General features: G+C 45.8%; 1 protein-coding gene across 6 annotated transcripts in view; it reads left to right on the top strand.

Moving 5' to 3' along the window:
* Nucleotides 1-27,753, top strand: part of PHC1 (polyhomeotic homolog 1) — a 119,488-nt gene that overhangs the window by 80,904 nt on the left and 10,831 nt on the right. For 2 of the 6 annotated variants that reach the window (XM_044299825.1, XM_044299822.1), the window contains exons 2-11: nucleotides 5,858-5,985; nucleotides 7,470-7,580; nucleotides 10,345-10,422; nucleotides 10,540-10,692; nucleotides 14,393-14,551; nucleotides 14,920-15,244; nucleotides 16,681-17,234; nucleotides 17,326-17,461; nucleotides 17,614-17,801; nucleotides 17,877-17,988. In XM_044299825.1, the coding sequence (XP_044155760.1) occupies nucleotides 5,858-5,985; nucleotides 7,470-7,580; nucleotides 10,345-10,422; nucleotides 10,540-10,692; nucleotides 14,393-14,551; nucleotides 14,920-15,244; nucleotides 16,681-17,234; nucleotides 17,326-17,461; nucleotides 17,614-17,801; nucleotides 17,877-17,988 (1,944 nt within the window). Of the gene's footprint in view, nucleotides 1-2,472; nucleotides 2,651-5,857; nucleotides 5,986-7,469; nucleotides 7,581-10,344; nucleotides 10,423-10,539; nucleotides 10,693-14,389; nucleotides 14,552-14,919; nucleotides 15,245-16,680; nucleotides 17,235-17,325; nucleotides 17,462-17,613; nucleotides 17,802-17,876; nucleotides 17,989-27,753 lie in introns of those variants that run through there. The other 4 variants (XM_044299824.1, XM_044299821.1, XM_044299826.1 and 1 more) reach the window with 3 other exon arrangements.

The raw sequence follows: 27,753 nt of genomic DNA, 5'->3' as shown, positions 1-27,753 counted from the left end.
AACACAGTGATGTCACAGGTACAGGGATAATAATCACAGTGATGTCACAGTACAGGATAATAAACACAGTGATGTCACAGTACAGGATAATACACACAGTGATGTCACAGTACAGGGATAATAAACACAGTGATGTCACAGTACAGGGATAATAAACACAGTGATGTCACAGTACAGGGATAATAAACACAGTGATGTCACAGTACAGGGATAATAAACACAGTGATGTCACAGTACAGGGATAATAAACACAGTGATGTCACAGTACAGGGATAATACACACAGTGATGTCACAGTACAGGGATAATAACACAGTGATGTCACAGTACAGGGATAATAAACACAGTGATGTCACAGTACAGGGATAATAAACACAGTGATGTCACAGTACAGGGATAATAAACACAGTGATGTCACAGTACAGGGATAATACACACAGTGATGTCACAGTACAGGGATAATAAACACAGTGATGTCACAGTACAGGGATAATAAACACAGTGATGTCACAGTACAGGGATAATAAACACAGTGATGTCACAGTACAGGATAATACACACAGTGATGTCACAGTACAGGGATAATAAACACACAGTGATGTCACAGTACAGGGATAATAAACACAGTGATGTCACAGTACAGGGATAATAAACACAGTGATGTCACAGTACAGGGATAATAAACACAGTGATGTCACAGTACAGGGATAATACACACAGTGATGTCACAGTACAGGGATAATAACACAGTGATGTCACAGTGCATAGATAATAAACAGTGATGTCACAGTGCATAGATAATAAACACAGTGATGTCGCAGTACAGGGATAATAAACACAGTGATGTCACAGTACAGGGATAATAAACACAGTGATGTCAAAGTACAGAGATAATAAACACAGTGATGTCACAGTGCATAGATAATAAACACAGCGATGTCACAGTACAGGGATAATAAACACAGTGATGTCACACTACAGGGATAATAAACACAGTGATGTCACAGTACAGAGATAATAAACACAGCGATGTCACAGTACAGACATAATAAACACAGTGATGTCGCAATACAGGGATAATAAACACAGTGATGTCACAGTACAGGGATAATAAACACAGTGATGTCACAGTACAGGGATAATAAACACAGTGATGTCGCAGTACAGGGATAATAAACACAGTGATGTCACAGTACAGGGATAATACACACAGTGATGTCACAGTACAGGGATAATAAACAGTGATGTCACAGTGCATAGATAATAAACAGTGATGTCACAGTGCATAGATAATAAACACAGTGATGTCACAGTACAGGGATAATAAACACAGTGATGTCAAAGTACAGAGATAATAAACACAGCGATGTCACAGTACAGGGATAATAAACACAGTGATGTCTCAATACAGGGATAATAAACACAGTGATGTCACAGTACAGGGATAATAAACACAGTGATGTCACAGTACAGGGATAATAAACACAGTGATGACACAGTACAGGGATAATAACACAGTGATGTCACAGTACAGGAATAATACACACAGTGATGTCACGGTACAGGGATAATAATCACAGTGATGTCGCAGTACAGGGATAATAAACACAGTGATGTCACAGTACAGAGATAATAAACACAGTGATGTCACAGTACAGGGATAATACACACAGTGATGTCACAGTGCAGGGATAATACACACAGTGATGTCACAGTGCAGGGATAATACACACAGTGATGTCACAGTGCAGGGATAATACACACAGTGATGTCACAGTACAGAGATAATAAACACAGTGATGTCACAGTGCAGGGATAATACACATAGTGATGTCACAGTACAGAGATAATACACACAGTGATGTCACAGTGCATAGATAATACACACAGTGATGTCACAGTACAGGGATAATACACACAGTGATGTCACAGTACAGAGATAATAAACACAGTGATGTCACAGGACAGGTATAATAAACACAGTGATGTCACAGTACAGAGATAATACACACAGTGATGTCACAGCACAGGGATAATAAACACAGTGATGTCACAGGACAGGTATAATAAACACAGTGATGTCACAGTACAGGGATAATAAACACAGTGATGTCACAGTACAGGGATAATAAACACAGCGATGTCACAGTACAGGGATAATACACACAGTGATGACACGGTACAGGATAATACACACAGTGATGTCACAGTACAGGGATAATAAACACAGTGATGACACAGTACAGGGATAATAAACACAGTGACGTCACAGTACACATGTCGTCTGTATTTGCTGCCCATCATATATACACATCCCCTGCCCCCTGGGTGTAGGGTGAGGTGATGATATGAGCTCCAGACCTTCTCCCGAGCGCACTTACACGCAGCCGCCTCAGGAGCACTCCTCCTCCATCCGTCTCCATGACAACAAAGTGAAAGGTGAGAGAAGGAGGAGTAAGGCGAAGAGTGGGGTCACGTGCTCAGGAAGTCGCGCTGTCTGACGGGAAATGACGTCACGAGCTGAGAGAAAGAACCAGACAGAGAGGGAGAAGCAGAGCTCGGAGTGAGAGCGGCGGGGAGAGGTCAGAGGTCAGTAGGAGACCGGAAGGGCTAGAGGGCAGGGGTCAGCGCTGGACCGGAGGCCTCAGGGGGTGAGGAGCGGAGAGGGACTGGAGGGAGGTCTCCGGGGTGTATCAGCCTGTGTGTACTGGGGACATGGAGCTCCTCCCCCTCTGTCTGTACACAGTATTGATGTACTCTGTGTGTGCTCGGCATGTACCACTCCTGCAGTATGGGGGAGGCCTTATCACCTTGTGTGTGGAGGCTCCCCAGCTGTCAGCCCTAGCAGCCATGATAGCAGTGGGTGTGACCCTGTGGTGGTCTCCCCTGTATGTGCCCCACACTCCAGTATACATAGCCTGCTGCTGCTGCTGTGCTCACTGGGGGCCATTGTTTTCATGTCAAGAGTTGAGGTGTCATATGACCTGTGACTACCTGGCCACGCCCCCTTAGTACTGACACTAATTCACCTGGCGGTGAGCGCTCTGGTCCGCTGTGTGTCTGCGCCATGTCTGTGTAGGTATACCGCGGGCTCATCCGTCATCTCAGCCAGGAGGTTCCGTAAAAATGGAGCTCACTTATAATAAGAGGAGTCCTCTGTGACAGAGCCAGCTTATCGGTTAAAGGGAGGTGTTATTTTTTTATCTAAAGAATGCTTGATGCTCTTAGCGCACATTGTGTTTTACTTAGCTGCTTGCTGTCAGTGAATGGTAACTTTTTAATTATTTTTTTTTATTACGATTAGTGTTGAGCGAACTTGTTCAGCGTCTAAAGTTTGGGTTCGGGTTATAGAAGAATTGCGCTATGGTTTCTAAATTCCATTATGGTCCGTGGTAGCAGAATCCATAACGCGATTCTTCGATAACCCGAACTTTAGACGTCGAACTTAAAACACAAGTTCGCTCAACACTAATCACAGTCCAGACAGCGCGACTGTATCCGTATTTCAGTCTGCAAAGCAAAGATCTGCAAAATACCGAAGCTTTCTGTATTATTCTCTCTCATATCAATAGAAAGGACTATTTTTTTTTTGTCCGCAATGTGGACCAGAATGGGACATTGCTCTATAGTTTGCAGTAGGGGCAGCACTCGGATGAGATCAGTGCACTGTCCTTTAGACATGAATGTGTTTTGCATACGGATGGTAATGTGCATGAGGCTTTAGGCTGGTTTCCCAGTAGCATGCGGAAGATCCAGCAGGCTGTTCTGGTGCGCAGCGGTATTTGTCCTGCCGATTTTCAGCATATCTGCCAGGTTACAGTCAGATCTCTGCCGATTACCGTTATAGTTAATGCGGTCGGTTAGCATTCACGTAGCTGGATCCAGAAATATCCGGATCTTCTGAATGCCAGTGTCAGACTAGATTTAGGGCTCATGCATGTGACTGTTACCTGTTTCACGGTCCGCAAAACACGGATACCGGCCATGTGCATTCCATGTTTTGTGGATCGTCTGGCCCCTAATAGAACAGTCCTATCTTTGTCCGTAATGCGGACAATTATAGGACATGTTCTATTTTTTTTGTTTGTTTTGTTTTTGGCAGTACCCCATACAGACTTACGAAAACGTAATGCACACAAGGTCCTTTCCATTTTTTTATGTGCCCCCATTGAAGTGAATGACTCCACATACAGGGAGAGAAATAAAAAACACGGAAACAAAAATAAGATTGCGTGTATGATGCAAACAGCAACAAAAATAGCGACAGTCGTGTGCATGAGGCCTTAGGGTACTTTCACACTAGCGGGTGAACAGCCTGTCAGATCCGTGCTGCCGCTAGTACACGTGTGCCGCCGTAGGTCCGCTCCAGCCCCATTGAGTATAACGGGGACGGGCCGGAGTTTCGGCGGCAGCACGGCAAACATGCAGAGAGGCGGCCGGAATAAAACTGTGACATGTCGTAGTTTTATTCCAGCCGCCCCCAGGCTGTTGATTTCCAATGCGCCCAATCCTTATCTCCCCAACATCTGGCCACATAGCAGAGTCGGACGCTCCTCATATACATCTAATGTGTACGGTCATCTTTAGATGTTCGGATTATTAGTAGTAGGCCTCAGGCACACGACCGTGTTCCAGCCGCGCACTGTGGTCCGCAATGCACGGGCACTGACTGTCTGCCTGCCGTCTGTGGACTCATTCACTTGAATTGGTTCCGCGATCCTCATCGGACGGTACCCACTGCAAAAAAAAAAAGTAGTGCTTCTGTAGGCTTCCAATCCGTGCTGCTGATTGTGGGCCGCCACATGGACTACGGTCAAGTGCTGCTGATTAAGGCCCCTACTAGCTAAACCCTGTGGCTTAGGGCTCCATCAGTATGTTGGGGAGTAGCATTTTGAGCAATTCCCTTGCTCTCAGTTTAACAGGCGGGAGGACTAGCCATTGTAGGCCGTAATACAGACGCCCTGTTCAGTTTGGTTGTGCGTCGCTGTCATTCCACAGGAAAGAACACAAGTGGTGCAATTACCGCTGTGGCTTTTGCAGAATATTTTATGCAAATTTAGAAGTATATTTCGATGTGGAATGTCAGTCTATGCTAAAATTCAGCAGCGCGTGTAGAGAACGCTACAGGAATTATTTCCACAGCAGCAAAATTCCCCGCAGTCATTTGAACCTTGCGTATTAAAGAAATACATGGTGGAGATTCCCGCAGCAGATTGGTGAAGCACCATACCTGTTGTCACCTGGACAGACCTAATGTCTTAGGCCTCATGCACACGACCGTTGTGTGTTTTGTGGTCTGCAAATTGCAGATCCCCAAAACACGGTTAGCGTCCGTGTGTGTTCCGCACGGACAGCCATTGATATAACTTCCTATTCTTGTCCGTAAAACGGACAAGAATAGGAGAGGTAATGTTTTTTTTTGCGGACCACGGAACGGAGCAACGGATGCGAACAGCACACAGAGTGCTGTCCGCATCTTTTGCGGCCCCATTGAAGTGAATGGTTTCGCATCCAAGCCGCAAAAACTGCGGCTCGGATGCGGACCAAAACAACGGTCGTGTGCATGAGGCCTTATTCACACGTCTGTGTTTGGTCAGTGATTTCCATCAGAGATCTTGAGCCAAATCCAGGTGCGCCTCTAAACACAGAACCGGCGCAGATCTTTCCCTTATACCTTATGTCTCTGTAGGTTCCAGTCCTGGTCCTTTTTTCTGGGCAGCAGTTTGTGCTTTTCTGCCCAGAAACGATGCAGTTGTATGGGACAAGCGTTAACAGTAGCCATCAGACGCCATGTTCCGCATTGAACTGCATGCTACTAATCATTTTAGGTATTAACGATTCAATATTTATTTATACAGATCCGAGATTCAACATGGAGACTGAGAGCGAACAGAACTCTACTTCCACCAATGGAAGTACGGCGTCCAGCGCCAGCTCCCGTCCTCAGATATCTCAGATGTCTCTCTATGAGCGCCAGGCTGTCCAGGTAGGTGTCTCATATGGACTGGTAAGTTCAAATCTTCAAAGGGGTTGTCTCACTTCAGCAAGTGGCATTTATCACGTACAGAAAGTAAATACAAGGCACTTACCACTTGGAACCGAACCGGAGTTCAGTACAAAGGTTTTTTTTACAGAAATTAATTTCCAAAGTTATTACACGAAGTCTCGCGAGACTTCGCAAAGCAATAACTTTGGCTCATCGGAACCAATACATTCTCATGCTGTACGGAGAGCCTGATCCGTACAGTATTAAAACAAACTTTTATGCAAATCGACTTCGGATGAAGCATCTGAAGTCGATTCGCTCATCCCTAGTTACGACAACCCTGCAATCCAGCAGCAGTGGCCGTGCTTGTACACTATAGAAAAAACTGCTGGACTATGCGCACTCCCATGGTCCCGGCCACCACAGAGGCAGTTACTTTTTCCTATAGTGTGCGGGCACGACCACCGCTGCTGGATTTACAGGGTGGTCGTAACCCCTGGAAACGAGGAATGTATAATGTGATGGAAAAATGAATCTAGCAGGCAAAGGAGGCAAAATGGACAGTCACAATACATTAGTAAGTGCCTTGTATTAACTTTTTCTACATGAATACATGCTATTTGCTAAAGGGAGACAGCCAGTTTAAGCACCACTTACTGTGGCATTTTTTTTTTACTTCCCAACGTCTTTGTTTTGTCGCCCATATGCTGCACCTCTAGAAGCCTTCCATTAAAGGGATCGTCTGGGTTAAGACCTGAACCTGGACATAACCGCTTCTTCACCCATTCAGCCCCTATGAGTGGAGCATTTAATGCTCCGATGCTCTCCCTTGCCCTGCGCAGCATCGCTTCATGCCTATCAGAAGCCTGGTACTTCACTGGGTCTGAAGAAAAAGCCCTTGCCCTGCGCTATACAAGGTGCTCCACTTATAGGGGCTGAATGGGTGAAGAAGGGGTTATGTCCAGGTTCAGCTCTGAACCCGGACAACCCCTTTTAAAAGCTTTCTTCATATTTCCAAGCCTAGCGATGGTTGGTGTTATTTCGTTCTTAGGAAATACTAATTTGTAAACATCAGCATGTTCTGTGTATGGGAATGATCCCTAGAAGTTCCTGAGCTGTGTCCATATCATTGTGTTCTTTCATGTCATAACATTATTACAGAATAGGCCGCACATGCGGCCACCACTCCATTTGCCACTATGACTCCCAGATATAGCCAACACTGCTTGCTCAGCTATTTTTGGATGTCTCATAGCAGTGAGAGCTCTCCATTTACTTCAGGGCCCTATACTTAATATGGGAGAAGCTCCCAGAGGTGGGACCCGCACCTATCAGGCATTTATGGGACATCCTATCAATATGCTATAAATGTTCCAGATGGAATAATCCCTTTAACTACATCCCCTTATAGCGTTCTCCCTGACAACTGTATATTTATATGTTCAGAGTCTATTACCGGGCGCTAATATTGTCTTTCACCCCAGGCTCTGCAGGCTTTACACCGACAACCTAATGCAGCGCAGTACTTTCACCAGCTGATGTTGCAGCAGCAGCTAAGTAACGCACAGCTACATAGTCTTGCAGCAGTTCAGCAGGTAAGTGCTCTTCACCTAGATTTTTATAGTTTTTACGTTTTCTGGGATTTTTTATATATAATATTTTTTTTTTTATACTGAATACCTGATGTAGTAGTCCACCTTTAACTGATGCTCCAGCTTTTTCTTTTTTTTTCTTTGTCCTCTTCCCTGTACCGATGCCAGGAATTAACATATTGGGCGCCATAATCCATATATACAGCATGCGTCTAATAAAAAAAATTATATATATTTCTTGCTGGTATCATTGGGGGACACAGGACCGTGGGTATAGCTGCTGCTGCCACTAGGAGGCGACTCTAGGCTAAAAAGTGTTAGCTCCTGCTGCCGTCTATACCCCCTCCAGCCTGGAGAGGGCTTACTAGTTTTTAGCTTAGTGTTTCCCAATATTCCATGCGGGATCTCATAGGAAGCCTTTAGATTGGTTCTAGTCTTTTATTCCCTCCCCGTGGACTGCTTTGGAACGTCCCACGGTCCTGTGTCCCCCAATGATACGAGCGAGAAAACAACGTTTTTGTGGGTGGACTCTCCTAAAATATCTTTCTCGCTGAGTTCATTGGGGGACACAGCTCCCACCCTTTGTTTGTTCTCTAATCTTGCCACATGTGACAGCAGTTGTTTGACTGGTGGGGTCCTCCATTATGGGTTCGGACCCACTGGTTGTTGTAGTGTTATTTAATTTCTGATTTCTTCTCCTCCTACTGCTTGTGCACAAACTGGTATGCTCTCTCCAGGCTGGAGGGGGTATAGCCGCCAGGAGGAGCTAACACTTTTCAGCCTAGTGTTGCCTCCTAGTGGCAGCAGCTTCTATACCCACGGTCCTGTGTGTTCCCCCCCCCCCCATGAACTTAGCGAGAAAGAGGTTTTACAGGTGAGTCCACAAAAATCTTTATATATATATATATATATATATATATATATATATATATATATATATATATATATATATATATAATTAATATATAATATTTTTATTTTTTTTCTCTGTAACTTAAAGGGGTTGTGCAGCAACCTATTGATGACCTATCCTCAGGGGCACTGACTGACGTTCAGCTGTTTGAAGAGGAGGCGGTGCTCCAGGCCAGCGATGCATTACACTGCGCGGTGCACTGTATTGGCAAGTAATGCCACTGCACAGGAGGTGTCGCGTAGAATAATGTAGAGGAAGCAGTGTTCGCATTGAGCACCGCCACCTCTTCAAACAGCTAACCGGCAGGGGTGTCGGGAGTCAGTCCTCCTGAGGATAGGTCATCAATGTATATTGCTGCACAACCCCTTTTAGCACAGCACCCCATGGTGAATGTCACACTAACCAAGCAGATTTCGGCCTCTTTGGTCAGCGTTTTCATGCAGTGTTTGAAGCCAAAAGCGGCAGTGGATTTAAGGGCCCATTCACGCGGCCGTATGAAGAGGTCTGCACCCGTTCCCAAAATTTGCAAAAAAATATAGACCATGGCTTATTTTTGTCCACAATTGCAGACAAGAATAGGCATTTTCTATGATAGTGCCGGCCATGTGCGGTCCGCAAATCGCGTAATGCACACAGGCCAGTATTCCTGTTTTGCGGATCCGAAGAACACTGCAGTCATGTGAATGCACCCTAAAAAAGAGAAGCTGAATCTTTACTATCCACTCCTAGTATTGACTTCAAAAAGTGCATGAAAGTGGCTTCAGGTCTACAACTTTGACATTATACATTGTTTTCGGGTGATCATATGATCAGATTATCATACAGAGTTATGCAGGGAGCAGCATTATGAGTGCTGTATTTAAATGATCTAAACTTGTGTCTAAACTTACGTGTTATAGAAGATTTTATAGGTGGGGATCCCCCAGCCATCACTATTTTGAAGGGGCAGAAGCGCTCCTTCAAGCAGTGTGCCCTTTTGGCTTTCAGCGCGTTGCTCAGAATTGGAAATATTTTTTTGTTGGACGTCAGAATTTGTCTCCTGATTGGAGACCCTGATAGCTGAACACCAGAATGCCTTCCATTTGCCCGGTTAGGAGAATATGTGGATTTTCTTCAGGTCTACAGTCAGAAAGGGCTTGTCTTGATTAAATGGTTAGCATTTTATACTAGAGCAGGGATGGCCAGCTGTGGTAAAACTACAACTCCCACCATGCCCTAATGTAGGCTGATAGCTGTAGGCAGTGTAGGCATGCTGGGAGTTGTAGTTTTGCAACAGCTGGAGAGCCTCAGGTTGGCCATGCCTGTACTAGAGCTATAAAAAAAAAAAAAACACAAGATTTTATGTGGCGATTTAATCACATGAAATGATAGGCCCAGTGTCTGAGACTGCGCTGAGTGTTTCCCATGATAAAAGTGCAGTATGTTGTCCTCACGGAGAACTCGTGTGCCCCAGAATACGTTGATGCCCCCACATAAACAAATTGTTGCTAGTAGCCAGGTCAGGTATTTAATGATTTTTATCCATGACTTCTCTGCGCCTGACAGAAAGCAGATCAGAAATTGTCATCATCAGAATCTCAGGCTCTGTTCACATCCGCATTTATAATGAAAGCCGCTGAGCTGGCTCCAGTGTACGGCAAACACTGGCAATGCTGAATGTGCCCCATTAATTTATTATTGAACTATACGTCGGGATCCAATGAGGTGTCCTCTTTTGTGTGTGCGTGGCCAGACTGATAGAAGTTCCACTGATCTTTTTCCAGAAGTACATGATTGACAATTAACTGTAATGGGTCACCCAATGAATTCATACTTGTATTTGCAAATACATATTTTATTTTTTTGCCATTGCAGGCTACAATTGCTGCTACCCGCCAGGCTGCCTCCCCTAACAATGTTTCCAATCAGCAGACGAGCACCACGCAAGGATCGGTAAGTAGCAAATGTTGACATTGTACCAAATATTCAGGATTTCAAAGTCTTCTTAACAACTGTGGAACCGTCCTGTTAATAATGTAGGTAGTGAGTCCATTTTCTTTATTTCCTCAGCAGGTGAATCTGTCGACCAGCTCCTCTGCCCAGCTTCTGAGTCGTGCCCAGAATGTCACTGCCCCCAGCGCTACGACACTCACTCAGTCCGTTTTGCTCAGCAATGCTAGCTCTCCACCTCTCAACCAGTCCCAGACACAAATGTACCTTCGGGTAAGTAAGACGACCAGTCCATACCAGGTTTTTAACGCTGGAGGATAACGGCAACGTAATGGCCTGAAATGTAACGTTACATGACACCCGTTGAAATGAGTAGGAAAACGTGTAATGCGTTTCTGTTCAATATTTTTTTTTTTCCTTTTGAGGAAATTTATTCAGAGTCAAATACTTGGTGCATCCAGTAGGGATCGACCGATATTGTTGTGTTTTTTTTTTTTTGGTTTTTTTTAGAGCCGATACCGATAATCTGTGAACCAATGAGGAGGAGGGGAGACGGGACCCTGTTGCCACTGCCACCAATGATTAATACTGGGGGGGCGCACTGCGCCACCTATGTCTTTAATACTGGGGTTGGGGGGGCGCACTGCGCCACCAATGAAGATAACTCGCCCATTAATTCATATACAGGAGGCGGTAGCTGCGATCCGCGGCAGTTAACCACTCAGGTGCGGCACCTGAGGGGTTAACTACCGCGGATCGCAGCTACTGCTCATAGAGGTCGGGAGCCGGCTATATGATTCTGCAGCCAGCTCCTGCCTCCTGTTGAATTTGAATGAATGAGTCAGTCAACATCATTGGTGGTGCAGTGGCCACAGCCCCTCCCCTCCTCTTGTCCTCTCTCCTCTCATTGGTGGCAGCAGCGCACAGGGGAGGGAGACACTGCTTCCTTCTCCCCTGTGCTGCTAAGGGAACACAGATCGCGCTGAGAGCAGCGCGATACATGTTCCCGATTCGTTATCGGCAAAATAGATGCCGATAACTTTCATAATCGGTCGATCCCTAGCATCCAGGCATATCCCAGGATACATTTCAGGGCAATGGGAAATCTAACCTTAAAGGGGTTGTCCAGCTTCATATACACAACCACCTGTGACATGTCACTGCTGGGTCACGTGTTGCTTAGAGACATGTCATCCCATAAATGGATACTCTGGGCCTAAACTATTGACAACCTACCCTTAGGGTAGGTCATCAGTATCCGGTCTGAATCATGACATTTCGATGACGAGCTGTTTTGCGTGTTAGCTCTTGCACTGGAAATGGTGACTACACAGCTCTGCTCAATGGTGGTGGTAGTAGTTCTCCCATGCTATGCCTCTGTATGGAATAGCATAGTCTGCTAGAGCAATGAAAAGTGTACTGGCAAAGGCCAAATGGACACTATTGTGGCCTCTGTTGGGTGAATGTGGACATATTTCGCATAGGCATCTGGAGCTTTTCCAACACATGCAACAACCTTGCGCTGCATTGCAGTGTAAAATTAGCCCTAAGATGGGGGAGGCCCCCGAAACATAGCAGTAGCCCGTGAAGTGCCTCAGTCTATCTTTGGTTTCCATCTTACAAATTAATTGATTTGTCTATGCAGTTTTAGGCCCCTTGCAGACGAGCGGGTCCGGATGCGTTGCGGCAAACCCGCGCGAGTAGATAAGCAATTGCAGTCGATTTTGACTGCGATTGCGTTCCGTTGTTCAGTTTTTATTGCGCGGGTGCAATGTGTTTTGCACGCGCGTGATAAAAAACTGAATGTGGTACCCAGACCCGAACTTCTTCACAGAAGTTCAGGTTTGGGTTCAAGGTTGTGTAGATTGTATTATTTTTCCTTATAACATGGTTATAAGGGAAAATAATAGCATTCTGAATACAGAATACATGGTACAATAGGGCTGGAGGGGTTAAAAAATTAATAATAATTTAACTCACCTTAATCCACTTGTTCGCGCAGCCGGCTTCTCTTCTGTCTTCTTCTTTGAGGAATAGGACCTTTGATGATGTCACTGCGCTCATCACATGGTCCATCACATGATCTTTTTTTACCATGGTGGTGGATCATGTGACGGACCATGTGATGAGCGCAGTGACGTCACCACATGTCCTTTTCCTGTGCACAGCAAAGATGAAGACAGAAGAGAAGCCGGGCTGCGCGAACAAGTGGATTAAGGTGAGTTATATTTTATTTTATTTTTTTAACCCCTTCAGCCCTATTGGACTAGCATTCTGTATTCAGAATGCTATTATTTTCCCTTTTAACCATGTTATAGGGGAAAATAATAATGATCGGGTCCCCATCCCGATCGTCTCCTAGCAACCGTGTGTGAAAATCGCACCGCATCCGCACTTTCTTGCGGATGCTTGAGATTTTTACACAGCCCCATTCAATTCTATGGGGCATGCGTTGCGTGAAAAACGCAGAATATAGAACATGCTGCCATTTTCACACAACGCACAAGTGATGCGTGAAAATCACCGCTCATGTGCAGAGCCCAATAGAAATGAATGGGTCCGGATTCAGTGCGGGTGCAATGCGTTAACGTCACGCATTGCACCCGCGCAGAAAACTCGCCCTTGTGAAAGGGGCCTTAGGCTACTTTCAAATCTGCGGCACTGTGATGGGGCAGAGGATGCCGGGAATCAGCTGGACACAAACCGCAGAATCTCAGTATATTTGCTGCATTGCATCTGGATCTCTGTCGGACCCAATTATAGTTAATGGGACCAGCGGACATTCTGGTTGCATCCAGCTGTGCCGGATCCAGAGAATTCCGGCAGACTGGAACAGATGTGAAAGTAGCCTTAGACACTGGCTTTGGCTTTTTATGTAAGTTTTGGCCTTGTTTGCAAAATGTAATTTTATATATAGAAATTTGCAGTATGATAGTGTGCCATGAATTATCTACAGAAACACACAGGGAGTCATTTACTAACAGCGCTACGCCAGTTTTTGTTAAAACGTCGCAAAGCCCCATCTTTGTGACTTTTTTTTATACGGCGCCTTGGCCACTTGGGAGTGGTGGGGGCTGGGGCCTGGAAAAAGGCATAAAAGTGGAGTGGAAACTAGTGAGATTTCACTCCAGTGGCACTGACTTCCGGTGGTGCGTGTAAGGCTACTTTCATACTGGCGTTTCTGGGTCCGCTTGTGAGATCCGTGTCAGGGCTCTCACAAGAGGCCCAAAACGGATTAGTTCAGCCCCAATGCATTCTGAATGGATAAGGATCCGTTCAGAATGCATCCATTTGTCTCCGTTGCGCTTTTCAGGCGGACACTAAAACGCAGTTTGCAGCGTTTTGGTGTCCGTCTGACGATGCATAGCCAAACGGATCCGTCCTGACTTACAATGTAAGTCAATGGGGACGGATCCGTTTTTCACTGACACAATATGGTGCACTTGAAAACGGATCCGTTACCCCTTTGGCTTTCAATGTATGTCGAGAAGGATCAGTTTTGACCTAGACTTTTTATTAATTTTTTATGAATAACGGATCCATTATTAACAGATACAATCGTTTGCATTATCGGTGCTGATCCGTCTGTGCAGATACAAGACGAATCCGCACCAAACGCGAGTGTGAAAGTAGCCTAACTTATGATGAAGCCTACGCCTTGTCATAAATTAGCAGCTTCCTTCGGCAGCGCATGGGCTATCAAAGGCCGGCGTAAAAAGCCAGACTTTGATCAATGACTCCCACACAGTATTGTCACAGTACTAGAGGGTCTGTGTAAGGTATAATGGAAAGATTTGCACCAGTTCTGTGTTCTTGACCTACATCTAGTCTTGGCTAGTGATCACCGATACAAAATCCTGACGTGTGAGCTAGGCCTAAAAAGTTTGCTGACCGTGTCTGTATACTACTTATTTTTTTTGCCCAAATCCTTCCCACCTCCATCTTGACTAAATAATGCATTTTCTCCCAGCAGCAGCCACAGCTTGGTAATCTTTTACAAGTGAATCGATCGCTTAATCGTGGTGTCCCTCTGAACCCTCAACTTATTCTAATGCCCAATGGCTCTGTGGCTACGGTCCAGCAGGAAGTGGCGTCGCCTCAGAACCAAAACATGCATCAAGATTCTGACCAGGTAAGTGGTCCAGTAAGTAGTAAAGCCTTTTCTATAGCGAGATTAGTACAGGTTAAATGTTAATAGTAGTAAGGTGATTTATAGCACACAGGGGTGATTTTTATTTTTATTTTTTATTTTTTTCTTCATGAGTGACAGGAAAAAAAAGAGTACTAAATATTAAAACCATATAGCCTCCTCCTTAGGCCAGTTTTTCATAGCCATAATACAACCACATTTTAGTTGTTGTGGTTGCAGCACGGACGCCATCGTAAGGTCCGACAGAGCTCAATCCTAGGGATCTGTTAAAATAAATCACTATTCATCTTCTGGATATGCACCTTGAGCTGGACATCAAACATTGGTGCAATTTGTTTTCTTCTGCTTAGGTTCAGAACCTGGCTGTTCGAGGTCAGCAGACTGCTCAACCCATGTCCACGGCTGCAGGGCCTACCATTGCTCATGCTGCTCCACCACAGTCTAAACCAACCACTCACCCAATGCCCCCTTCCTCTGCACCTTCACAACTGCCATCTTCTCCAGTACCACAGACTGTGAAGAGTCCAATGGGTCCAGCAGGGGGCACAGTGAGTCAGGGGAGTCAGACCGAGGCAGAGGTGAGAAAAGCAGAAGGCGAGGCTGTGCAGCAGAGTGTCGGTATCAACTTGACCAGAGCTGCAACGCCAGCACCCAACCAGACCCTGATAAGCTCTGGTGAGTTCAAAGGTCATTAGTATTGTCCGAAATATTTCCTGGTCCTATGTATTATCCTGTTTGAATACTTTATACCTGTGTATGTAAGTATACTTAATCTATATATGGGCCTGCAGTGGCCATGTTCCATTCATCTGTCACGTGACCACAGCCACTGGCTTCGGCAGTAGCGAGTGCATGGTTGGCCCCGATGGCCACGTAAACAATGAATGACATGCGACCGCTGCGGGCCCTGCAGGCATGGTATACCAGTCATCAAGAAGGAGCGTCCTTGTCACCTGGCTGTTGTAAGTGTTACACCTGGTTACTGTTTTGATGTCTCGCTATAATAGGATCTTTCCCTTGCAAAGGGAGGAGGATGGTATGATTGAATAATTTGCATATGTAATTGATCACATGATCAGAGGTGGCGTATTTAGGTATTGTTGTAATATACATTTGGTTGCTTCATAAAGACCTTGTAACGTGTTGGTGTTTTTGCTGCCTTAATGCAGAACAATTTACTATAATGGGACTGCAAACAAAATGACTCTGTATGCGCTCCGCGTCCGCAAAATAATAGAACATGTCCTATTATTGTCCTCATTACGGACATGGGTATGACGGTTTTATTATGGGCCATTCCGTTCCGCAAAATGCAGAACGCACACAGCTGGTATCCGTGTTTTGCGGATCTGCAATACAACAGTTGTGTGCATGAGCGCTAAGTCGTTAAAGAGTGCTGCGGATTTCTTAATAGGGTACTCCAGTTTTTATTATATTTCAATTATTATTATTTTATATAATGGGAAATCCTACAACTTTCTATTATATATGTATTTGAAATTCTGCATACGTTCCTTTCTTATATCGGGCAGTTAACCCCTATATGCAGTAGAATGGTATAGCCCATGCATCAGTCCTGTGTAATGTATTTGGGACTTAACTGAAACATGGCATCAGTCATAGAATCCCTAACATTCGGTAAGCAGCAGTGTTCCATGATGTACACAGGAAACCTTCATGAGATAAATAAAATAGGACTTGGAATCATTTTTATTGTGGTTATTATAGTAACTACATTACTGTGTGTATTTACATGGCTGCATGTCTGTAGGTGATTTATAGAATGGCTGCCCGTCTCTAGGTGATGTTGTCAATAAAGTTTAGTGTTAAAAAAAGAAATGCAACACAGATCTGTTTTTACACACACTGACGGTTATGATGAGACGGTGTGTAAAAGGTTGTCATATTCTCTAAATAAATTTAATCATAAAACAAGAAAATCCCTTTAATGTTGACCATTCTGAGGATAGGTGATTTGTTACTGATGAGGAAGTGTATTTTTATTTCTTTTTCTATTTTTATTATGCTCAGTTTTCCCACTTTATTACTTTTTCCCATGGCTAACTCCAACAGTGTTTTCTACTCTCTCCTCATTTTTTTTTCTCCATCAGCTACTTACACTCACATTCAGCCTCACTCAGTCCTACAACAGAAGCAGGTGGTGTTCCAGCAGCAGATTGCCATCCACCAGCACCGTCAGTCGCAGCTCGTCCATACCTCTGCTCACGTACAGCTGGCACAGCAGCAGCCGCAGGCCCCCTCTCAGCAAGGCTTGCAGGCAAATCCTGCACAACAGACCTTGGTTGTACAACCTATGCTGCAGACTACAGAGGTGACTCTGCCAACTAAAGCACCCGTCCCCATTCAGCCCAAACAACCAGGCAAAGGGGTTCCACCTTTAAATCTAGGACACCTAGCAGGAAAGCCTACCCAAAGTGCAAGACCACTCCCTACACCCCCTCCCAACCAACCTCACATTCCTGTACAACTCGTGGGTGCGAGACAGCAGGGTCCTGCCCAAGCTCTGGCTCTTGGAGCTCCCCAGGTTCCATCACAGGGGTCTTCCTTAACACAGATCACGCTGCCTCCATCTCCTGCCCCTGTTCCAACTGCGGTGTCCGGTGCCGTGCATGAAGCCCAAGCTGCATTTTATGGAGTCCTGCAGGTGGGTCTTTGATGATTAGAAAAGTCCATGATGTGTTTCTTCTGTTTTTTTTCTTCTGCAGAGCTTTATAATAACTTGATTGATTTCATAGGGCAAGATGTCTGGAGTTGGTGGGAAGAGAAATACGGAGGCAGAGGAAGGCAGGGACGAATCGCCAACACTACCTGTAAAAGCATCTCCTCCAGCAGACACACCACCTACAGTGGAGGAAAGCAGCACTCCAGCTGGTGGGTGAATGTATCATCTCATTCTGCTGTTCTGTTTTCTGGAGTCTGTACATCATCGTTCTGCCATTTTTCAGCTCATTTCACTTCCTCTTTATATATTCTTGGAATGGTTTATGATTTTTCAGTAACTGTCACTTTATTGCACTCCACAGATAAGTCTGAAGCCGCCTCTCAAGTCTCTCCAGCGCTCACTGTATCCGCTCCTCCCTGTGCACCCACACTCTCCGTCACTTCTCGTCAGCACAGTGACTCCAAGCCCCCACAAGCCATTGTGAAGCCACAGATCCTGACACACATTATAGAGGGCTTTGTCATCCAGGAGGGAGCAGAACCCTTTCCTGTAAGCTCCTTTACACGTGACCGTCATTAAAACAATTCCTTATCGTGTTTCCTAAGTTGTGGTTTCTCTCTCTAGGTTGGCAGTCCTCAGATACCAAAGGACCCTGAAAAGGTACCTACAGCGGTTACAGTTTTGCCTCCAGTAGAAAGTCCACCCCCTCATCCTCCTGTAGATCAGACTGTTAGTGGTAAGTTCAATTCTCTCAAAAGAAAACCCTCAAAAGAGCCATTGCCCTACTCTATGCTGTGTCTGCTGGCCGCATAAGTTATTGTTCCTTTAAGGATAGGTTCACAGGTAATTACTGCAGCAACCTGAAGTTCAGAGAGAGGAACAAGGTTGAATCTTTTTCACACAAGTAATTGCATTGTGGTCTGTTCATAGGATACAAAATGTAAAAATGGTGCACCTAGGCATACATATGCCTTCTAGTACACCGACATATGGGCTGAGCATCAGGCCAGTTATCATGAACCAACACTCGTACAAACACTCGTTCCCAGTAATTGGCCCATGTAAACGTGAGCAAATGATTGTTGGATTATGACATCCAAAAATCCTCATTTGTTAGCAGCTCATTGCCCTGTATAAATGATGTTCTGCCAGAAAGCACTGAAACTGTGTGGAGATGAACTATCATAGTGATGATATTCATCCTGATACAGCAGCGATCATTACTGTAGGAAATTCCAACTGACAAACAGGCAGCGATCAGGAATGAACCTTTCCTAGTCTATCGACCTGTGTAGAAGGACCCCAAGTCCCTAAACAGGCTGCAGTACTGCCCATAGTCATGACCTATCGTAAAGACAGCTCATTATTTAAGTCCCAGAAAAAACTGCAAAATCTTTTGTGCAAATCCACCCTAAAGGATTCTTTCAGATCACCTGCAGATTTGTCCTCGAAGTGGTTTTCCAGGCAACTGATACTGATGACCTATCCTCAGGGTAGGTCTTTAACATTGGATCAGTGAGGACGTGATATCCCGCACTCAACTGTTCCCTACAGCCTCTGGTGTGGGAACTAGCACTGTGAATGGAGCAGGAAGCACAGCTTCGCTCATAGTGTGGTGGCACAGCCAGGTTACTGCAGCTTAGCTTCCAGTCTCTTTAAGGGTCCATTCACACGTCCGTTGTTTCTTTCCTGATCTGTTCCGTTTTTTGCGGAACAGATCTGGACCTATTCATTTTCAATGGGTCCTGAAAAAAATCGGACAGCACAATGTCAGATTTTTTTTTTTTTTTCAGGACCCATTGAAAATGAATGGCTACAGATCTGGTCCAGATCTGTTCTGCAAAAAACGGAACAGATCAGGAAAGAAACAACGGACGTGTGAATGGACCCTAATGGGAGCTTGGCTTCACTAACACAACACGGCCACTACACTTTGGCCGGAGCTGTGCTTCCTGCTCTATTCAAAGTGCTAGTTCCAGCACCAAAGGCTGAAGGGAAGAGCTGATTGGTGAGGTTGTGGGATGTTGGGCCCTCCCTGATTAGTAGTGTTGAGCGAGTATGCTCAGCCGAATACCAGTATTTCTCTAAGCAGCCAATAAACGTGCAGGTAAGTATTGCCCTCACTGTAATGCCAGTAGCCATGTTGGCTACTGGCATTACAGTGATTGGCCGGAACACGTCATCGGGTGCTATGTAGCACCCGATGACGCGTGTTCAGCTCATTGTCAGAAAGAGCTGAGCATAGGAAGGGACAGACAGTGTAGGGAGTGTAATTGAATATTATTTCTGTACTAAAACATTTCAGAGACCCAAAAGTCCTTGTAAGGACTATTGTGTGTGACAGCAGCAATATATGTTTGTAGCGCAGCCTGCGCTTAATTGCCCATATTCATTGGGGGACACAGGAACCGTGGTATAGCTATGTCCTCTAGGAAGCGTTGACACTAGATAAAGCTGTTAGCTCCTCCCCTGGCAGCTATACCCCCTCCAGCCTGGAGAGAGAGCTTCAGTTTTTTTCTAGTGTCAATAGGAGGCAAGACCTCCCTGAAGATTTTTTTTATTTTCTTTTTTTTTCCCCTTCTTTTTCAGGTGGGAAACAGTGGTCGCCTAGCCTTTCTGTTCTCCCGGGGGAGCACGCCGGCATTGGTCCGCCATGCTGCCTCCTACCCCACAAGGGGACCAGGGCAGCCTCACTCCCCTGCATCCCACCAGCAGAAGGGTCACCCATCCAAGTCCCTCTTCCAGCGTCCTGTTTCCTCACCATAATGATTTTTCGGCGGGGGTTTCCAAGGCTTGGGATCATCCAGACATGAGTTTTTCCACCCCAAAAAATCTGGATGTCTTTTATCCTTTCCCAGCGGATTGTGTGTCCACGTGGGCATCCCCTCCTAAGGTCGACCCACCAGTGGCACAGCTCGCCAAAAATACGGCTATTCCTATAGCGGATTGATTCTCCCTCCAGTCCGCTAAAGATCGTCGGATGGAATCCTTGACGAAGTCCCTCTTTGCAGCCACAGGGTCAGCCCTTAGGCTCGTATTCGCCTCCGCGTGGGTGGCAAAGGGGATCTCTGAGTGGGGCAGTCAGCTGGACCAGGACTTGGTATCCAAGGTCCCTGCTCAGGATCTCCGATCCTTGGCGCAGCTGATCACCCAGGCGAGAAGTTCCTTGGACGCTGGCGCCCTCATTGCGCGCTCTTTGGGACTTGCAGTCACCTTACACCGCGAGCTTTGGCTGAAGGTGTGGGCAGCGGACGCGACTTCCAAGCGTTTTTTATTTGGACTTCCCTTCGCCGGTGCCCGTCTCTCTGGTTCTCGGCTGGACAAAATTTATTTCAGAGGCCACGGGAGGCAAGAGCACCCATCTCCTACAGCCTAAAGCCAAGCAGGCCTCTCACCTTAGGTCAGGTTCATTACTTGGTAGGCCCTTTCGTCGATTCGCTAGTTCCCGCCCCGCGACAAGCTATTCCGCTGGGGGGGTTGATTTGCTTCCCAAGATCATCGCAAAAAAAAGGCCTTTCGGGCACAGCCCTCCTGGCGTCCCAGGCCTCAGGCCGCTCAACCTTCTGCGGCTAAGCAGTCCTCAGCCTGAAGGTGCACCCCCGCCCAACAGGGTGGGGGGCCGCCGCCTCCTCCTCTTCCAGGACATCTGGCGGGCACTCGAGATTGTATCCTCGGGATATGTGATCGAGTTCCTGTCTCTTCCCCAAGACAGGTTTTTTCAATCCCGTCTTCAATGGGACCCCGAGTGGGCGGCCGCCTTCTCCCAGGCCATTCAGTCCCTCCTGGACCAGGGAGTCATCTCTCCTGCTCACCCAGCAGAGAAGTTCAAGGGGTTCTATTCAAACCTTTTTGTGGTCCCCAAAAAGGAGGGCTCTGTGCGCCCAATCCTGGACCTCAAACTGCTGAACAAGTTCCTCCATCTCCAGCGGTTTCGGATGGAATCCCTTCGTTCCGTAATTGCTTCTCTGGAGCAGGGGTAATTCCTTTCGGCCATAGATATCCGTGAAGCATACCTCCATGTCCCCATCGCGCTGAGTCACCAGTGCTTCCTGAGGTTTGCGATAGGAGACTATCATTACCAGTTTGTCGCCTTCCCGTTCAGACTGCCAACTGCGCCTCGGGTCTACACAAAAATTCTTGCCCCTCTTCTTGCCCTGCTCCGTTCCAGAGGCATCTTCCTTATCTGGACAACATCCTCATTAAGGCTCCCTCTTTTGCTCGGGCGCCGAGCAGCGTACGGATCACGCTGGAAGCCCTTGCACGTTTCGGGTGGCTGGTCAATCTGCAGAAGTTATGACTCCCTCCAGACAACTGGTCTTTCTGGGTATGCTTCTAGACACTGAAGCGGCACAGATTCGCCTTCCTCCGGACAAGCGACTGACCTTGCACCGTTCGGTGAGGGTTCTTCTCGATTTCAGGCTTCCGTCCATTCGCCTCTGCATGAGGATGTTGGGGAAGATGGTCGCCTGTTTCGAGGCGATTCCCTTTGCCCAGTTCCACTCTCACATGCTCCAGAAAGCGATCCTGTCCTGGGACAAATCGTCCGAGAGCCTGGACTATCCCAGCTGCCTCTCTCCCCAGGTGAGGTCGTCCCTCTGTTGGTGGCTGTCAGTTCCGGGAAGGTCTTTCCTTCCAATATCCTGGACGGTGGTTACCACCGACGCCAGTCTGCTGGATTGGGGAGTAGTGTTCCCTCCCAGGACAGTCACGGCTCACTCCACCAGAGCGGTGGGCGCATCTTGGGCTCGGAGGAATCGCGCTTCGGCTGCACAGTTATGTAAGGAGGCTATTTGTTCCTTCTTAAACACATTCACAAAATGTTACCAGGTGCATACTTGTGCAACGGCGGACACTGCCTTGGGCCGAATGGTCTTGCAGGCGGCAGTTTCTTAGATGCTTGGAGGGACGCTTGCTTCCGTGGGTCTGTGGTTTCTTTCCTCCCTGTGGACTGCTTTTGGATGTCCCACAGTTCCTGTGTCCCCCAATGAATATGGGCAAGAAAATTAGATTTTTGTAAAACTTACCAGTAAAACCTTTCTATCTCTTTATTGGGGGACACAGCACCCACCCAGTATTGTTGTTTGACCACAGTTGGCAGTTGCTGGTTTGAACCCCGTTGGGTCTTTTGGCATGGTTGGTGTTCCATGTTTTTTCTTTGGTTGGCTTGCTTCTACACAAACTGAAGCTCTCTCTCCAGGCTGGAGGGGGTATAGCTGCCAGGGGAGGAGCTAACAGCTTTATCTAGTGTCAATGCCTCCTAGAGAACATGGATATACCCACGGTTCCTGTGTCCCCCAATGAAGAGCGAGAAAGACATTTTACTGGTAAGTTTTGCAAAAATCTCATTTTCAGAGACCCAAAAGTCCTTTTAAGGACTATTGTGTGTGACAGCAGCAATATATATTATACTGCGCTAAATGCTGTGTAATAGGCCGCTGCGGACATTTAAATTATATACGCCACATCTCCTGTTTAAAGTGTCGGGGAAATAAAGCAAAAGGCTTTATAAAAAAAATAATATAGGATCAAAGGAAATTGATCCTCGAGGTGGACATATAAAACACCTCAAAAAGAGATCGTTGTTAATTGAATTATGTTGTGTAAACAGTAAATAAGGTACAAGTGTCTATGCAAAAATATAAATGATTATAAAATAATTTTAAGTACCATCAAAGCTAAATCAGTAGAAAAACACAATAATATGCAATAAAACACAGTGCAGTACCCAAAATTCACCATAACACCAAGACCAACGTATGCAGGATGCCTCTCAAACATAAAAATGTAATACAACCGTCTCGACAACAATTATTAGATATAAAACAATGATAAGGACAGATCTGAACCCTTGCACTGCTAAAACTATGACAAATCTCGGATACCGGTAGTATTGCGACACAACTTATAAATTATCAAGCCTGATATGGCTATGGAATAAATATTCCAATCAGAGATTCCCTCTGAAATCAGTATTAGGTCTCTTATTCAGTAATATGCATCTTTACTGAATAGCGATAACACATGGTTGCTAGGAGGCGATTGGGATGGGGACCCGATCTTTATTATTTTCCCTTTATAACATGGTTAGAAGTGAAAATAATAGCATTCTTAATGCAGCATGCTTAGTAAAATGTCCATTGAGGGGTTCAAAATAATAAACAAATTTAACTCGCCCCATCCACTTGATCACGGAGCGGATCTCCTATTCTTTCTACTTTCTTCAGGACCTGGCTAAAGGACCTTTGATGACATCACTGTGCTCATGACATGGTCTTTCACATGTTCCATCACCATGTTATACGGGAACATAATAAAATCTACACAACACCGATCCCAAACCCAAACTTCTGTGAAGAAGTTCGGGTCTGGGTACCAAACATGCCGATTTTTCTCACACGCGTTCAAAATGCATTAAAGCGCTGTGACGAAACCAACCTCGCCACGGTGTTTTGGAGGGGGCTGGTTGCCAGCCTCCTGCCTCAGGATTATGGCCCATACTAACTTTAAAGAAGACAGACCGTATAGTATTGTATTCGTGTATTCTGAGTGCCATTCACCTAATGATATGCACTCAGACTTGAGCTATCTGGGGATATGTTAAATGTCTGTGTTTGCTGTGGGGGTGTGACATTGTGTGTTTGGGTGGTGATTCCTGTCCTGTTGTCTCCACGTGTGTATTGGTGTTTTCCCTTTGTCCTGAGACATAATTGGATTGCTCCTCGGGTGTCGCCAGGCAGAGAGGAGGAAACCATGATGCATTGTGGGGATGTGTTGTGTCTGTGTATCCTGAATTTCTGCATATCTGTCCTGTGTCACAGTCTCCCTTCTGGTCCCCTAAGGGCGTGGCCACCAGATGGGGACCTGCATAAATATGGGCGAGTAGCCCTCAATAAAGTGTTCCTGTTTTATCCTTCATCATGTTGAGACTGGTGTTTGGATAACTGATCAAAACTGGGGGATTGCTATACGCTGAAGATTTGCTATACTCCCCTGGCATAACTACTAGCTCTTGTAAGAGCTGTTCCTGCTCTCTGGCTGTAGGAGAGGTTCACCCACTGGAGCCTGGAGCCTTGTCGTAGGTCCAGCGTGGGTGGAGGACGGTGAGACCCCAACCAAGCTGCGGCGGTTCGTGGGGTCTGCAGTGCGTACGGTGTCAAGTGGAGTGCTTGGAGTCCTCGGAAAGCACTAGGAGCATCTATTGACGGAGGTACCCAGTCGGGGTGCTAGGCGTTCCGTTACAAGCGCTTTGCACTCGTGTGGAAAAATCGCACATTTTCCTGCAACGGACCCGCATCTTGTCCGGCCCTCACATGCGACGCTTGTGTGAAAGAGGCCTAAGGGGAGTCGGCTCTAAAGTCTGTTCTTATGATTGGGATTTTCTACTGGGGTGTGTTTACTTTCTTTGTTTCTGTGTTACTTGTGTCTTCTGTTGCGTGTTCTTTCTTGTGGCTCTTTTTCCTTTCCCTCGTGTGTGTGGTTTATGTTCACAAACTTATCAGTTAGACACACCTTCCTAGCTTGGAGTTTTCCAATCATTGTCGGCTAGGCATGTACATATGAGGATGACTGTGATGTCACTGTATTACCCAAAATGCATTTCTGCTGTTAGTGTAATGTTACTCATTTACCCCTAGATGACACTATTACCCCAGCTATTAGTATCATTCTAGAAAGGGTTAAATATCCAAGCCTGACTTTCTCACATTCTAAACACATGACCTTTGGAACCTTAAACCTTTGGAGCTGAGGGATTAATTTTGACACAAAAACTAACTAAAACACAGACTTTTGGGCACCATTTAGACTTTTCTCATACTCTCAAATTTATGTTACAGATAATAGTATAATGGACATTATACTCTCACAGATATCTGTGCCTCTTCTGCTACTCCAATGGGTGATTGGTTAGTTAAAAAAAAAAAACATCTTCCCTGAACGAGGACTCATTAACACAGTCTACACATTAAATTCTTCTCGCCATGCTTTAGGAGTATATGCGTTCCTAGTGAGAAATATAATAGATGCATAAATGTCCTTCATAATATTGAATATAAAACAAAACATAGGTCCTATTGATTTTCTTATTCAAAAACTAAGGTTGATTATACGTGTATATAGATATTACAGATTTTCTGCTTCATTAATAGATACCAAACTGTAGGACTAATTAGCACCAGCTGCGTCTAGAAAATATTCTTATCTCAGCCATAAATCCATAAGGAGACGAATGACTTTTCTCAGACTGGTACATAAACTGTCTCTTTCCCATGAACCTCTTTCGGCCTACTTTAAAAGACATAATGGTGAATATAACACACATCGCCTAATATATATATATATATATATATATATCTCTCTCTCTATATATATATATATATATATATATATATATATCTATCAAATCCACTATAATTAGGATATTTTGATATAAATGTTGTACCTATGAAAAAACACAACAAAAGTGTGCGCATCCCTAAAATGTCAGTGACATCCATTGCACTGTTTCCGTAGACGGTGTCCGCTTTTGACAGTGACCTGACCAGGCCCACATCTGCTGTGTAACGTGTGTGCTTCAAAATTATTTTGGTGACCAATTAAATTTTTCAATAGACGGTGTCCGCTGCGGACAGTTAAATTATCTGTGCCCCATCTCCTGTTTAAAGTGTGCGCATCCCTAAAATATCTGTGACATCCAGTGTCCTTTTTCCGTAGACTGTGTCCGCTGCGGACAGTGACACTAGCTGCGCTACATCTCCTGTATAACGTTTGCGTATCCGAAATATCAGTGACATTCATTCAGTAAAATTTTTATTAGCCGGTGGTGACAGCGACATTACCAGCGCCAAATCTCCTGTATAACGTGTGCGCATCCTAAATATCAGTGACATTCATTCAGTGTAATTTGTCATTAGGCGGTGGTGGCAGTGACATTACTTGCGCTATACCTCCTGTATAATGTGTGCGCATCCTAAATATCAGTGACATTCATTCAGTTAAATTTTTTATTATTCGCTGGTGACATCAACATTACAAGCGCTTTTGGCCAGGGACGCTACATTTCCCTGACGGCACACCGGGTGAACGCTGTGAAGGCCGGGAGCGAGTCGTACCCTGGGATGGCACTGGTGCTATCGACGCCAAGGATTTCGGGACCTACTTCCATCAGGGTTTCTGCCGCCACCTATGTTACTGGCTGCAACCCCCCCCCCCCCCCCTTCTCCTCCTCCACTTCACCTCTGAATTATCATCTTGCAGCACCAGTCAGCCATCGGTCAGCAGCTGGAAGCAGTGTAGCACTGCAGTGGGGAAGCGGCAACAGGCTGTGCTGAAACTTATTTGCTTAGGTGACAAACTGCACACCGCCGCAGAGCTGTGGCAGGGGATAAGGGACCAGACTGAGCTGTGGCTCTCGTCCACAATTTTTTTTAAATGGTCAGCTAGACAGCAGGCCCTCGTCCATACAATTGTTGGCTCAGTAGAAATCCCTCTTCCATAAAATGTTTTACATGCTCGGCAGCAGGCCCTGCCCACAACATTTTTTAGTTGGGCAGCCCATCAGCAGGCCCTCACCTACAATCTTTAACACGGTCAGCTCACCTCCTGATGACGACAGCAAAGTCTGAGCCTGTTGGTACTCTGGCACACATGGCTGACTTCAGGTTCGGCTGCCTTTCCCGCGACCAGAAGTTATCTAGAGTCAACAAAGCGGCAGCAGGCTCTCGCCCATAATGTTTTCGCTGGTCAGCTCACCTGCATGCCCTCGCATATCTGTGACGTACAGTGTACTTTTTGTGTAGACGCTGCGAACAGTGACTAGAAAGCAATCTTTAGTTTCTTCACTTACCACTGTTTTCCTTGAGTTTTCCCCTTAGTTACGGCTGTTTTAAATCCTACATTATGAGGATCTTGTCAAGATGGCTCCTCTGCCAGTTCTGAGGCCAAAACTGCATTCCCTCAGGTCACATACAAACTTGCTGTAGCCAGCAGCTTCCTGCCAGCCAATCAGATTGGATTACTGAGAGACACGCCTCCTCCCTCTGAAGCTTAAAGGGAACCTGTCACCGGGATTTTGGGTATAGAGCTGAGGACATGGGCTGCTAGATGGCCGCTAGCACATTCGCAATACCCAGTCCCCATAGCTCTGTGTGCTTTTATTGTGGAAAAAAAACAATTTGATACATATGCAAATTAACCTGAGATGAGTCCTGTACATGAGATGAGTCACGGACAGGACTCATCTCAGGGTAATTTGCATATGTATCAAATCGTCTTTTTTCCACAATAAAAGCACACAGAGCTATGGGGACTGGGTATTGCGGATGTGCTAGCGGCCATCTAGCAACCCATGTCCTCAGCTCTTTACCCAAAATACCGGTGACTGGTTCCCTTTAATGCAGGCATGCGGTGTGAAGGACCGCCCCTCTGTCTTCCTAGCCGGAGACATGAGCCATTGCAACGGTCTTTTAAGGGAGCAGTGGAAAGGGACAGAGGATAATAATGA

The sequence above is a fragment of the Bufo gargarizans genome, chromosome 6 (genome assembly GCF_014858855.1).
Source record: "Bufo gargarizans isolate SCDJY-AF-19 chromosome 6, ASM1485885v1, whole genome shotgun sequence".
NCBI classification, from domain to species: domain Eukaryota; kingdom Metazoa; phylum Chordata; class Amphibia; order Anura; family Bufonidae; genus Bufo; species Bufo gargarizans.
The sequence above is the reverse complement of the archived record's forward strand: the minus strand, read 5'-3'. Positions and strand labels throughout refer to the sequence as shown.